General features: G+C 33.9%; 1 protein-coding gene across 2 annotated transcripts; it reads left to right on the top strand.

Annotated features, from left to right (window-relative positions):
- Positions 1–295: 295 nt before the first annotated feature.
- LOC121419411 (protein-cysteine N-palmitoyltransferase HHAT-like) lies at positions 296–13,325 on the top strand. Of its 2 annotated transcripts, XM_041613866.1 has the most exons (12): positions 296–376; positions 2,835–3,025; positions 3,732–3,799; positions 4,976–5,092; positions 5,519–5,713; positions 6,386–6,619; positions 7,468–7,639; positions 8,209–8,359; positions 8,889–8,924; positions 9,641–9,842; positions 10,518–10,662; positions 11,511–13,325. In XM_041613866.1, exons 2-12 carry the CDS (start codon positions 2,839–2,841, stop codon positions 11,633–11,635), a joined length of 1,632 nt encoding a protein of 543 aa, XP_041469800.1. In that variant the 5' UTR covers positions 296–376; positions 2,835–2,838; the 3' UTR covers positions 11,636–13,325. The 2 variants fall into 2 exon arrangements, with proteins under 2 accessions (XP_041469800.1, XP_041469801.1); XM_041613867.1 differs by lacking the exon at positions 5,519–5,713.
- Positions 13,326–14,027: the final 702 nt, after the last annotated feature.

The raw sequence follows: 14,027 nt of genomic DNA, 5'->3' as shown, positions 1-14,027 counted from the left end.
ATGAAATGAATCTTCTACTTATTCTAAAAATCTATCTGAATATAATTATAAAACTGAGTAATGAATCTCCCAGGATGATCGAATCTCAATTTGAACATGATTTTTTTTACCATTAAAATCACAATAATTTTGAGGATTTTCACACACACACACAAAAACAAAACTCACACTCAGCCACGCTTCACCTCCCCCCACCCTGAGAGGGAGAGAAAAAACAAAACAAAATAAAAACCCAAAACAGAAAAAAAACATCGATATCGATACCAATCCTATATATGCGTATCGATATTCTGAATTTTGGCCTTATCTGATCAGTGTCACTTCCTTCCAAGACCAAGTCGAGAGACTCGCCAGATCAGTAATAAGTTTAATAGAGGTGAGTCTAAATTTATATGATTTGTTGAGTAGCATGCTGCATTGTTTAATTACTATAAAGAGATAATTGGCTGATATTCATACAATGGGGTATTGATTCTAAGCTTGTAACCGATTTTGCAATCGGCAACCGATTCCATTCGATTTCACAACAATCGGCGATCACCTGCCGATCTTCGATCATGCCCCTTGAAGGAAAAAATCGGATATAAAAAATCGGCATAGATCTATTTACAGTGCAGTAAGAACATATTTCAAGATTTTTCTATTTAGAGCTTGTTAACAATGGAATAGTTCGAACAATCAGATTCCTGGAATGTCAGAAAAGACTCGCAACAAGTTGACCTACTTATGACCTACCGGTAGCTGCGCTGACTGGTATGGTGGGAGTGGAACTTTAGATGAATGTATCGTATAATACAAACAAGGAACATGTACTTGTACTGGGATTGTCATTTATCCCGCCCATGAGTGCACACAAAGGCCAATAGCAGTGAAGTTTGAGAGCTGTGTGTGACCGCATGGGTGCATAAATATTACATGCATTATGTATGCTAGTGCTTCTGGTGATAAATCCCGCCCATGAGTGCACACAATGGCCAATAGCAATGGAGTTTGAGAGCTGTGTGTGACTGCATGGGTGTATGACTGCATGAATATGTTGTACGCATTATGTATGCTAGTGCTGACAAATCCCGCCCATGAGTGTATACAATGGACGAATAGCAAGGGAGTTTGAGAGTTGTGTGTGACCGCATGGGTGCAAGAATAAAACATGCATTATGTATGCTAGTGCTTATACTGATAAATCCCGCCCACGAGTGCCCACAATGGCCAATAGCAATGGAGTTTGAGAACTCTGTGTGACCGCATGGGTGCATGAATATTACATGCATTATGTATGCTAGTGCTAAATGCTGATAAATCCCGCCCATGAGTGCACACAATGGCCAATAGCAACGGAGTTTGAGAGCTGTGTGTGACCGCATGGGTGCATGAATGTGTTGTACGTATTATGTATGCTAGTGCTTTCGCTGATAAATCCCACCCATGAGTGTATACAATGGACGAATAGCAAGGGAGTTTGAGAAAAGTGTATGATTGAATGTTGTGTTGTATATATGCTAATAGGTCCATGATGCTAGTGATTGCCCTGCTTAAATCCCGCCCATAAGTGCACACACAACCAAGGGACGAATAATTGCAAGGGAATTTGAGAGCTGTGTGTGTGCATGGATGAGTTGCGTGTTGTACGTATTATGTAAGCCATACTTGCCCTGATATTATCATTAATCCAGCTAGTGAGCTAATTCAAAGAATAGCACCGTCAATCAAACCCACCACGTGCACATGCCAAAAGGTAAAGTAAAGAATTCTGCGCTAGCCCGTTCATGTCTGGGCGGTACCAGTTTTCGGCTCTGCCCCAAAACTATCTTGTATTGTGTGCTTGCGCGCATTTGGTAATTCACTGATATTGTTGAGAGGGTGGGTATACAGAAAGATCGATACTGAGGCGTGACTTAACTTTTTCGAGGACTGTTTCGGAGAAATGATATACAAGTAAGCTATTTTCACAAAATGGGTGTACTTTGGAATGGTTTTTGGGCGTGGCTGTAATCATATATTATAATGAGCGAACTGAGCTGAGCTCAGCTTAAAAAGATGTCCCGCCGATCGTTCATTGACCTGTGATCTATGAGAATTATTTTCCTTTGCTGGAAGATGCGTCATTCGGTTAATCACTCATTTTGTTGTAAAGCAGAAACACCTCAAAACCCTTTTAAAACATGTTCCAAATGATCGCGCATGTCGGCGACTTCCATTCCTAAACATTCGTCTTTGTGACTTTGTCAAGAAGATGCGCGCGACCGAGAACAAAAGTTTTATGTATTCCTTTATTTTTAAACATCGCCGATTCGATTTTCGATTCGATTTCGATTTTAGAAGCTTAACTGCCGATCCGATTTTCGATCTGATTTTTGATCCGATTTACAACATTAACGGGAGGTATGGATTTTGTGAAGGAAAAAGAGGGATATTAGGAGTAAGCTATTGTGGACATCAGACAACAAGCAGGGATGGTAGGATAATAAGGTGGCACAGGTGAATTGGTGGGGGTCATCACTGACATAAAGGTTGAAAAATAAAGGTTGAAAAATAAAGGTTGAAACATAAAGGTGTCGCCCGCGCACACAGTCGACTGGTTGAAGAAAAAAATAACGGAAAAAGAAGCACCAGCATTTGCGCTTGGAAATAAGACAGGTCTGAAATTCAGGTGAATTCCATATTTCTATATATTTGAAGAAACTCTCTAAACGGGTTGAATACTAGGGCCCTTACGGTACTACATACATTATTTCAAATTATGCTGAAAAATATAAATTTGTGGATTTCAGATCTTACACTTCACAATCCAATTAAGAGATTATTTAATGTCTTATTGTCTTTAATACCTTCAGGAGAATGCTTAGACATAGAAACAAGACTCCAGTTCAAGGCAGAAACGAGGCACCAAAGACCAGTCCTATAATAGCAAGACATGTCAGTAAGGATTATGCACCATTACCTGTTCTGGAGGTATTCATCTATGCTGCATTTATCTGTACAGTGTTTACAAAGGCTTTCCTTGCACTATATGAAGCTTCCAAAGGTTAGAATAAGATTTCTTATATTGATCTATTTTAAAAAGGGAAGGAATATGCTACATAATTTTAATCATGATTCAATTTTATTTTTCAGGTTAAACATGTCCTGTTCATCTGTCAAAATGCTGTATTTGAATTTGGAATTGAACGATAAACTGTATAGACAATTTTTCTATTCATTTGCCTTTATATATTAGTACCCGGTACTTGTGTCAGCAGTTTATGTGTGTAATCAGTCTAATTTTATTTTGCACATTTTATGCAACCTATGATAGTAATTGTGGACTGGATTCAAATGAATATCTTCAACTGTTTCTTCGTTTAAATGCAAGCTCAAAAAGATCATTATTAGTACCTATTCCTAATTTGAATTCAAGCTCACTTCATTTATACATAGTATTATTTTTGTTAATTAATGGATGTTTCGGGTGTGCTTTTGTGTGTTATGATGATGATGTTCCTCGGTGGGTGTGTGTGTCTGTGTGTGAATGAGCATATTTCGCCCCCCCCCCCTCTTCATCTGATGTGTACATAATTTATATTGATTATTGTATTCTTTGGAGGCTTCTTATTTTCAAGTGTAAACTTTTTGTTGTCATCCTTTTCTTGCAATGGTATTTCTTTATACGAATGTACAGTTTGATGATGTTTTTATTATTATCAAGAATAAATTGAATTTGAATTGAATTGAACTGTTTTTCCCCAATACAGAATTCAAAGATGTTCTCTACTCATTCAACTTTGAAGAAGGCTGGTACATATTCTGGAACAAAGATAAGGTATAGATGTTTTTAAAGGTAAAGTGCACCTGAGAAAAGGGTTGATTTGAATCAATAGAAAAAATCAAACTAGCATAACACTGAAAATTTCATCAAAAATTGGATGTAAGATCTTTAAAGTTTCAACATTTTAAAGTTTTTGCTTATTTTTCACAAAACAGTTAGGTCTACATTTATATGAATAATTCGGTGAAATGCAAATGAGAGGGTCAGTGATGTATCTCACTATTTCTTTTGTATTTTATTGCTAGAATCATACAGTATTTCAATTTATAACGATTTGATAATAAATGACTAACTTGACTGAATCACAATATGTTAAACAATGATCATTCCGCATGTTCGGGGAGAAATTAAAATTTTTTTCACATGGCAATAAGGAGAAAATTGAAATATGTTGAGGGTGATGTCATCAGTCCCCTCATTTGCATACTGACCAGGGAGTGCATATAACTGTTTTGTATAATCAAGCAAAGCATTGAATTATCACCTCTTTCTTATTTTACATCCAATCGTTATGAAATTGATTATGCTTGTTGGATTTTTGTCTTTGTTCAAATAAGCTCTTTGTTGAGGTTGACTTTTCCTTTAAAGAATTACTTCTATAGTTCTATTTTTATGTAATGAAAAAAATATCCACTAAAGTAAACAGTAGGCCTACAATTGAATTGTAAAGAAATTGCAGTTACTGTGACTTGTGTATTGATATTTCTGTAGTTGGAAACATATGACAAATCATAAGTGCATCATCCTTACAGGTTGTTATTTTTTCTTAAGAGTATGGCTTGGTAAATTTTATCATTATCCTTTTATTTTCCTAATAATTGCTAGATTTAGTAAGCCCTTGTTTGATTATTCATAAATGAAAAAGTAATATGTATTTATGATATTAGTGTTTTTTTTTCTATCAAACTTTGTATTGTTTAAACCTTGGCCCTGAGCCTGGCTTTGTTGTTTTATTATTAAATTGGGATTGGAGTGAATTTCACCTATATTAATACATTACTTAGTTGATCTATGAATACAGGTCATTGTCATCCTTTTTTTTTTGGTAATTATTTCAAGTTCAGCTTCAATTTTGGTTTGATTTGGGATGTTATGTAGAGGGAGATGGAGATATTACATGAATGCAAAACTTAGGTTGATATTATTTCACTTTTTTGTATTGTTTTGAAGGATATTGGAGACTATGAGTGGACCCATTGGAGGAAGATTTTCTTTTCTCCTGGTGTATTGATTGTAATGGTACTACATGCTGCTCTAGGAAGGATTGTGGGTTATGTTTATCCCAAGGTAAAAACTTTACATTCATTCAAATTTATTTGTAGAGTTTTAAAAATACATTACCAATCTTATGTCCCGTTTGTGTTTGTTTAAATACTGCTATTTTCAGAGGAGATTTTTCAAAGAATAAGTCAGAAATGGATGTGTTGTTGATAAAATGTTTTGAAATTGTGAATGTTCCATTCATGGGTTGTTTGTTACACAGGATTTCACAGATATGTCTCAAATTAGCAACCTATGTTACTTTGAATCAAGTATACATACATAAATTGTTGCAAGGGCTTGCAACTCTTTGGTAAGATTTGGGTTCTCAAGAATATGTGTTTACAAATTATGCCTAGAAGATAGATATTATTAATTTCTCAATTTCTGTGTATTTATTATACATATTTTCATATATTTATGATCTGTTTTATGTGCATTTGTTTCATGTAGTATCGGACTGTGTTCTTGCTCTGCTTTGCTGTGGTCAGCATTTATCTCTTTGTTGGTCTTCGACTCCTCTTATACTTCCTATGTCATTCCTTGTTCATCTATACAATAACATGCACTGGGAGCATGTCTACAGTTTGGTTTATTGTGCTGTTGCAGATAGCTTCTATCAACCTCAATTTCTTTCTTCAATTCCAGGTAGGTAAAACTTGAAAAAAGATTCCTGTTTTGTAAGGTGGTTTTTTTTTACCAATAAATGTTACTTGAATTTTCTTCTAATTATAAAGTGAAATTTCAATGATTAATGACTGGTTATTTTAGGTGCCATTGAAGATTTGGTTCAGTTGTGATAGGAAAATAAAAATTCACATGATATCGATTGAAAAATAGTCTCATATTGACCAACTTTCATTACAAGTTTCATGCAAAAGATCATCTTGTGTTAATCAAGTGGTTACATTTCAACTGTTACTTTTTAGGCTACACTTTGGGGTTTAGCTGAAAGTGTTTTACGTTGATGTGCGTAGTGCTTTGTATATGATAATAAAGATATCACATGGAAATCTCATTTATCTTACATATGAGTGAGACAAATAATTTTCTTACAATACATAAACATAGAATTCAGTGTTTATATTTTTGCCATAAATTTGTGGACCTATTCGGATAAAGTATTTAAGACTAATTATTTAATATCATTGTGCTGTTGTGCCTTGGAAAATGTTCACTTTTGAAACTGAAGCTCAAGTCAAAGCATGCTCTTGAATGCAGCTTCAATCCCATAAGTATAACATTAATATGAACCTTTCGATGCACGGTTTTTGTTCAGTCACAAAAAGAATCACCACAACATTCTCAATTTTCTCTCAGCGGTATATATTCACAGATGAGGATGATCTGAACATGATGATTTTCACTTTAGCAATGTGTACTTTAAGACATATCAGTTTTGCTTATGAGTTCTGCCACTACCATTCCACGCCTGTAGCTGATAGACCTGCAGATAAACAGTATTGGAATATTTTAGATTTCCTACTCTATATCTACTACTTGCCTCTCTTCTTTGGTGGACCTGTTCTCACATACGATAAATTTTCTAAACAGGTAAGCGTAAAGGTGAAAGATCAAGTATGACTGTGTTTTCCAAACATTATCTTCAATGTTTTAAAGGCTTTGTCTCTTTTGCTGTTATAAAGTGCAATATTTAATACTACAAGTTGATATGCATATTTATGCTCATGTTGAATTTGATTTGTGATTTTGATCTGTTTTTATTTTTTAGTGATTCAATAAATTCATTGAATGCAGCTGTAATTGCTATGCTCTTAAAATGAATAATTTTTTCTGCTGCTGCTACTACTGACTTGATCAGTGTAACCATGCTAAAGCCAGAATAATAGTATGCAGCACTTAAAAGCTTTATAGTAAGCAAAATATGAATGTTGTCTATTATTATACATGTATATATGATATATATATGGACAGATTTTGTGAAGCATATTAACACTGACAAGTTGAAAGTCATAAACTACTGTTTCCTGGCCAATTGAAACTAAGAATTTCACTGAATTATGAGAGCTGATCCTCTCAATTGTCGGAGACATGATGTGCAAAGAGGGTTATTTAGTTCAGATTTGCAGTCTTTGAACTTAGGTTCTTCACTGGGATAGTGCAGCATTGATTTGAAAACAGGTCATTGTCATTGTATTTTTTTTCCATGGTAAAAGTCCCTGTGATTTTGTCAATTTCCCCTGCCACATTTTTTTAATCCCAAGTACAACCTATAAACAGAAAACAGCATGCTTAGCGACACCAGTAGTAAGCGCCTTATAAATGTTATGTATTATTATTATCTACCCTGTCATAATGATTCTGTTGTGTTGAGTAATAATCAAGGCTCCCATATGAAGCCAAGGGGTATAATTCTTAAATGTTTTCTTCTCCCTATGCAGATAAATTTAAGAATCCATATGTTGAACATAGTTGAGTGGAAGCACATATTGAAGGAGCTTTTCAGGTACATCTTCTGGGCCATGTTCATTGAAACCGTCCTTCATTTCCTGTACTTCCCTGCATTTCATCAAAGGCAGACCCTATTCAATAGCTTGTCAGTATGGGCTGTGGGTACGTCTTTAAAACATGTATTAGACTTTAATAGTGAATGAATTAATGTAATTTTGGCTTGCCAGCTGTTCCAAGAAAATAAGATGAATTGTCAATTAGCCAATCCAATGCCAGCATTGCTTTGTTTTCCTTTCAAATCATTTTATTCTAACAATATCATGTAGCAACACAGGGAAATGTTTGACTTATATAGCAAAAGCTAAACTGAAAGAAATGCTTACTAAAGTTTGTTCTAATTATTTTTGAATGTGCTCTTTGTCTTTTTTTGTGTGTGAAAGGCTGCGCAGAAATATATGTTCAATATTGGGAAGAGCTCATCATTCCAAGGAATCAATGAAATATGAAAATATAGCTTGACATAATTTTGCAAATTTGATCACGAAAGTTGTATTAGTTTTTATAGACTTTTTAAAAAGGTCATGAAATGGTGTAGCACAAGCTTTCCATGATTTAACAAGAAAAAGGTTGAGGGGAGTGGGTTGAATCGGCCCCTTACTATAATTAGAGTTACTCCAATTTAGACCAAGTGACTATAGAATGTTGAATATCTTGTGGTATGTATCATACAGGTGGTTTAGGTCTTTGTCAGCTGCTCTTCTTCCAGATGAAGTACACAGTGATGTATGGTCTACCAAGAGTTCATGCAATGTTTGATCACATCAATGCTCCTCTTCCACCTGTTTGTACACTAGGCATGTACTTATTCCAAGATTTCTGGAGGTATGTGACTTTCAAATTATGTTATTGTACTATAATATTTCTGTAGGTTTATGCTTTCTGTATGCAGATGATGACGGAAACATTAATGATGGCAACAACAATGACAGTGATGATGATGGTGGTGGTGGTAATGGTGATGATTATTATATTGATGAAGATGACAATGATGATGACAGTAATGGTTTTGTTGCAGGGTGGTGATGAAGATGATGATAATGATTGTGGTGGAGGTATTGAATTTATAATTATTATTGATGAAGATGATATATATGTATGATTTATACATGGAAATAACATCAAAAACAATTTAGCAACAATTCCATTTCAAGTAAAATGCTGAAGATACACTCTTAGAATGAATTGAGATAATGGTTCATATAATTTGGGTTTAATAGGGGGAAATGAAACATGAGACCTAATACTGCCCATCCCCCCCCCCCTGTGAAAGTAAAGTCATATTGGATAAGTAATTTAATTTGAAATCTTTATGCCAATTAATGAGTATTTGTTGTGCTTTCCATCCATTCAGGTACTTTGATAGAGGTCTGCATTCATTGCTTGTGAGGTAAGATCAGTTTTAAAAAATATATATGTACTGTATATAAACATAGGGGAATGGAAAGTGATTTTTAAAACCAGTTTACAGTAAGATTATTTCTTGGTGTTTCTAATACGTTTCTCTGTAGAAAATAATACAAATTTGATGATTGAGAAAGAATGTGGGATAAAGCTATATCAGGAGATTTTAATGCCTCTTGTGGTTAGCTATACCTGTATGGTTCCTTAGCTGAATCATCATCTGTTGGAGGATATTTTGACTTTGTTATGAACTAAAATGGGTTGTGTGGGTGTTATTGAAATGATCATTAGAATATCCGGACAGGGGGAGGGGGATGAGGTGGCTTTCAATTGATTATTATTTGTTTTAGATCTATTGACATTTCTCTTAGTGGTGGCCTAGGTGGGGTATTGTATGAGTGTATAGTTGAATTAAAAAAAATTAATTGTTTATATTTTTTATTTGATTTCAAAATATTGCGCAAGACTTAAAAAAAGTGAAAAGTCAGCAAGCAGCGCGGTAGAAATATTTTGCGCGATGGCGTAGTGACAAAATTTGTTGAGGGGGGTTGGTCAAATTGACCCCCCACCCCTGGTGAAATAAGGGTCAAGCATCCTCTCTGTTAGACAAACCTTAATGCTTTTCACAATATAGCTTTCAGTTTACTGTAATGCTTTTCCTTTTTCTAAATTTTTTATCTTTGCTGATTGTATTTTGTTTAGATGTATATACATCCCTCTTGGAGGTTCTAGAAGAGGTATTGTATGGCAGATCATGGCTTCAATCTGTTGCTTCTCATTCGTCTGCTTCTGGCATGGTGCTGATGAACATCTTATCTACTGGGCTTTATTCAACTGTGTTGGACTCCAGACTGAAGTTCTGATTGGAAAACTTGCTCATTGGACTTGTCTGAATAATATGCTGGTAAGCAATAAATCCTTTCAAACTATTCAGTGCAGTTAATAGTATGTCATGTAAATGGTATTTCATGTATCTCTTGTGGAATTGATGTAGTTTTGAGTGCTAAATTTGATTTGTTTTTATTTAATTTTAGATATGAGGAGCTAAGTTTGCAATGTATTTTATATATAGCAACGGATGATATATGAAATTTTACTGCATGTAATAAAAATCCATCTTTATTTTTTAGTTTGATGTTTGCTGTTCGAAATTTGATCAAGATTTTAAGTTTAAATTGAAGGAAACCATCCCATGTATTCTTGTCTTCTGGTTTCTTCTCATCCAATGTATTCTATTACCATTCTTATTAATAATTAAAATCAGAGTTTTGTCAATCAGTTAATTTGAATTTAGCACATAAATGACTAGGATACATGTATCTATTCCAACTGTCCCAACAAATTTTCTGAGAATTTCTCTTCATTTCTTACTACCTTATATGTGAATATTTCTGCTCTTATCCCAAGTCACATACCAGCTGCATTGTCTTCTACTGAACTATTTTTAGTAGATGAAAATATATTTTCTGAAGCTACTATTCGTGAGAGAAAGTGGAGATTACAGCATGGGTATTTATACTGTGATTCAGTGTACTTATTTAGATATCTATTCAAATGGTTATCTTTTATTGTGTTTTAGCTGAAGTACTTGTCAGGTGGAATGTATAGAAGACTGATAGCTATACTCCTCACTCCTAACTACATGTGCCTTGCTCTATCTAACCTGATCTTCCTTTGTGGGAACAGAACATCTTACTCATATTATGATCTTCTTGTAAGGCAAGGTAAGTCTTCCTCATCATCTTACAGTGTTCTTTGGGTGATATGCTGATAATAAAACCTGGGGAGCGTTTCATGAAAGGATATTATCTGACAAGTCCTGTTTTATCCGATAATTACCATAGTAACAGCACCTCTCAGCCAATCAGAATCAGGGAAAGTTGTCAGATCTGACATCTTGTTGGACAAAAATGTTGATGAAACGCTCCCCTGGATATCCCCATAGTTTTAATCCACACATTGATTGAATGTGGGGTGTTTACTCACTTAATTTGGTATTCATGACTAAGGTAATGTACCAAATAATTCTAATGACACTCATTATAAACTCATCACATTTTTCTCATCTCATGACACAATTGGTTGCTTTGGATAACTTATTGACACAAGATTCAAGTAATCTTTATTTGGTGAATGAGTTGTCAAGTGGCACTCCGACAAAGTGTGATCTAAGATACATAGGGTTAACTAAACCATGTCTGTAAGAATACCTTCCTGTTTGTGTTTGGGTGCTTTTGTTTGTTTACGTAGGTTGATTGTATTATTTTGTTGTTTTGATTTGTTAATATTGTTTTTCTTTCATTCTGCTCATGATAAAATTCTTCATATTGACAAACATCTATAATATACAAGCTCATCATCTGTATATAATTGGCTTCCTTTCAAACAAATCTACCATCCAAATAATGAATCATTTGCATATAAAGTGGAAATGTAGAAATTGGTTTGCATTTAGAATGCATGAACAAATGAAAACTTGTTATAAACTTGGGTTGATTATAGAAGAAATGAAAGATTGATCAAATAACTTGATCTATATTGTTTACAATTTATTTTCTATTTGTATGTGCAGACTGGCCCAATAACTGTCTTACTACATTCTTTACTTTCTACTGCACCATCCAACTCATCATGTCCATCAATAGACAGTATGGTAAAGACTTCATGTGTAACAAGTTTTACTATCGCTCATGGTAAGACGTTTTTAAATTCAACATCTCTCTGTATTGAGCTCCTGCTATGTGTCATTTGTAACTTGTTTTGAAGGAGAAGCAACTCAGAGGAAGATTTCTTCAAATTTGTGGCAATATTTTAGCATAAATTGTAACTTTGTAACACTACCTAAGATTTTGTCCCTGCTGACTGACATACCAACAAAAACTGACTGAGGTTTCGAGTTGAAGGAGTTTTGGAGACACTATTTCCTTTTTCCGTTCATCCAATAAGAATATTTCAAATACTCTTTTGAAATATAGTACAACTACTTTGTATGAAACTACCTTAGTACTTCGGATGCATATGCATTGCAAAATACACTTCAAATGTTTGATTTTTTTCACCTTGAATCATACCTCTAAGTTTCTGAGCATGAGCAAAAGTTTTGGACCTGCCATATGAAGGTGTCTTGTGAATGAACCCAAACAAATGCTTTCATAAATGCAGTCATTTACTGTAATCTCATTTCAACCTTAGATTTCAAAGTCATATGCCGTCCATATAAAGTTTTATACAGTATAATGGGCCTTTTCTAATCAATTTCAGCCTCTTGCCAAAGAATTTCAGATGACCAAAGTGCTTTAACGTCACTTCAAAATATTTTTTCCTTTGGATTATTAGTCCAATACTTTCACACAGTTTGCTTTGTTACCTACTTGTATGAACCCAAATATCTATGTAAATTTGTTATGAACTTGGATGTACTGTTTGTGATTTCAAGTTCAGTGTGGGGGTTGTTCTTGTTGTCAGGGGCATGAATTAGGCACACTAACCAAGCTCCAAAGTAGGTTTACAGAAAGTCTCTTTATTGATAGCTCAATAACTATTTTGGCCAGTCCAAGCACCTCTTTTAGTCAGATTCTGTGCTATGGGTGGTGTAAAATTAATCCAACAGCAACACCAGCTGTCCAAACTGGACCTGAAGCCATTAAATGGCTGTCAACATGGTAAAAATGATGATGATCTAATAAGTATTCCTGTACTATAGAAATTTCAAGCACACATTACTTGGCTGAAGATTGATTAACATAGTTCACATATTCAATCAAAATATTATTTTCACTTGTCTTTCATAATAATACAAGGTGTCTTATTTGTAGATATGTGCTTTTGTAATTTATTTGATGATAAATTCTAACAGCCAGTTTCTCAATTAAGTTTAGGATATTTTATATGGTAATCAATTACTTCCATTGGAAGCTCTTGCATGAATACTTGAAATATGTTCAGCATTTGTATTTAGTGCTGTGCAAAAATTATGGTATTATATTGACCTTGCAATTCATGAATCATTTTACATATTTATTGAAAATTATTGTCATACTTGTGTGTGATTGTATATTATTTCTTGACTTGGAATGTTGCAGGGCAATCATAGCTCTTTTAGGATTTTTGCATCATATGTTGCCAAGTGATGATTGGCATATTCAGTTTTTTCAATATGCTGAAACCAATTCTGTAAATGCTGCTTTCACATTTTATATTAATTCACATACCAAAAATATATTAAGGTCATCTTTCATTGCAAAACTTGAAATAAGTATGATGTACTTACAGTGAAATTTAGAATTTGTAGTAAGAATTAATTTAAGGATAAATGCACTAATGCAACATTGGTAATGCAAATGATAATTGATTACACATTTGATCATTAATATCCAATGATGAGAGACTTTTTGCCAAAAGAATTTTTGCCAAATTATATGTGAAGTTTGAATTTATTTGTTCATCTCATAATGTAAATAATCAACATTAAACATCTGAAAACTTGGACAGCTACATGTATATAAATAGATGCATTTTTTATTTTTCACAATTGCAGTACTTGATATATGTTTGACAATTTACATGGATTTTATTGCTTTGAATTTGTTACTTTACCTCATGATAAGTGGATATAAAGCTTAGCTATTGATCATGGGGCTAAAGTTTATGATTGACAATACATACTACATCAATGCAATCAATCATAGAATTCAGCCCCATAATTAATTGTTAACCTTTATGTTACAGTGCTTGAGTTTATTGATGTGTTCTTAATCATAATTAAACAGCAATTTAAAGGGGAGTTAAACCTTCGGAAATAGTAGGGTTGTGTCGAAACAGAAAAAAATCAAAGAATAAGAACAAAGAGAGCTTGAGAAAAATAGGACAAATAATGAGAAAGTTATGAGCGTTTGAATATTGCAATCACTAATGCTATGGAGAATCCTCAAATTGGCAATGCGACAAGGATGTGTGATGTCACATGTGAACAACTTTATCTTTGATGGACTATAAAATACCCTCAAAATGTCTCTTTCTGCTTTTTCTTGTGGTGATACAAACTCTTTGTCCATGATGTATACTTTAAAAATCTGTATTAAATGCCCTC

This window comes from Lytechinus variegatus, chromosome 7 (assembly GCF_018143015.1).
Source record: "Lytechinus variegatus isolate NC3 chromosome 7, Lvar_3.0, whole genome shotgun sequence".
Classification (NCBI taxonomy): Eukaryota; Metazoa; Echinodermata; class Echinoidea; order Temnopleuroida; family Toxopneustidae; genus Lytechinus; species Lytechinus variegatus.
Note: the sequence above shows the minus strand (reverse complement) of the source record. Positions and strands in the feature narration are given on the sequence as shown.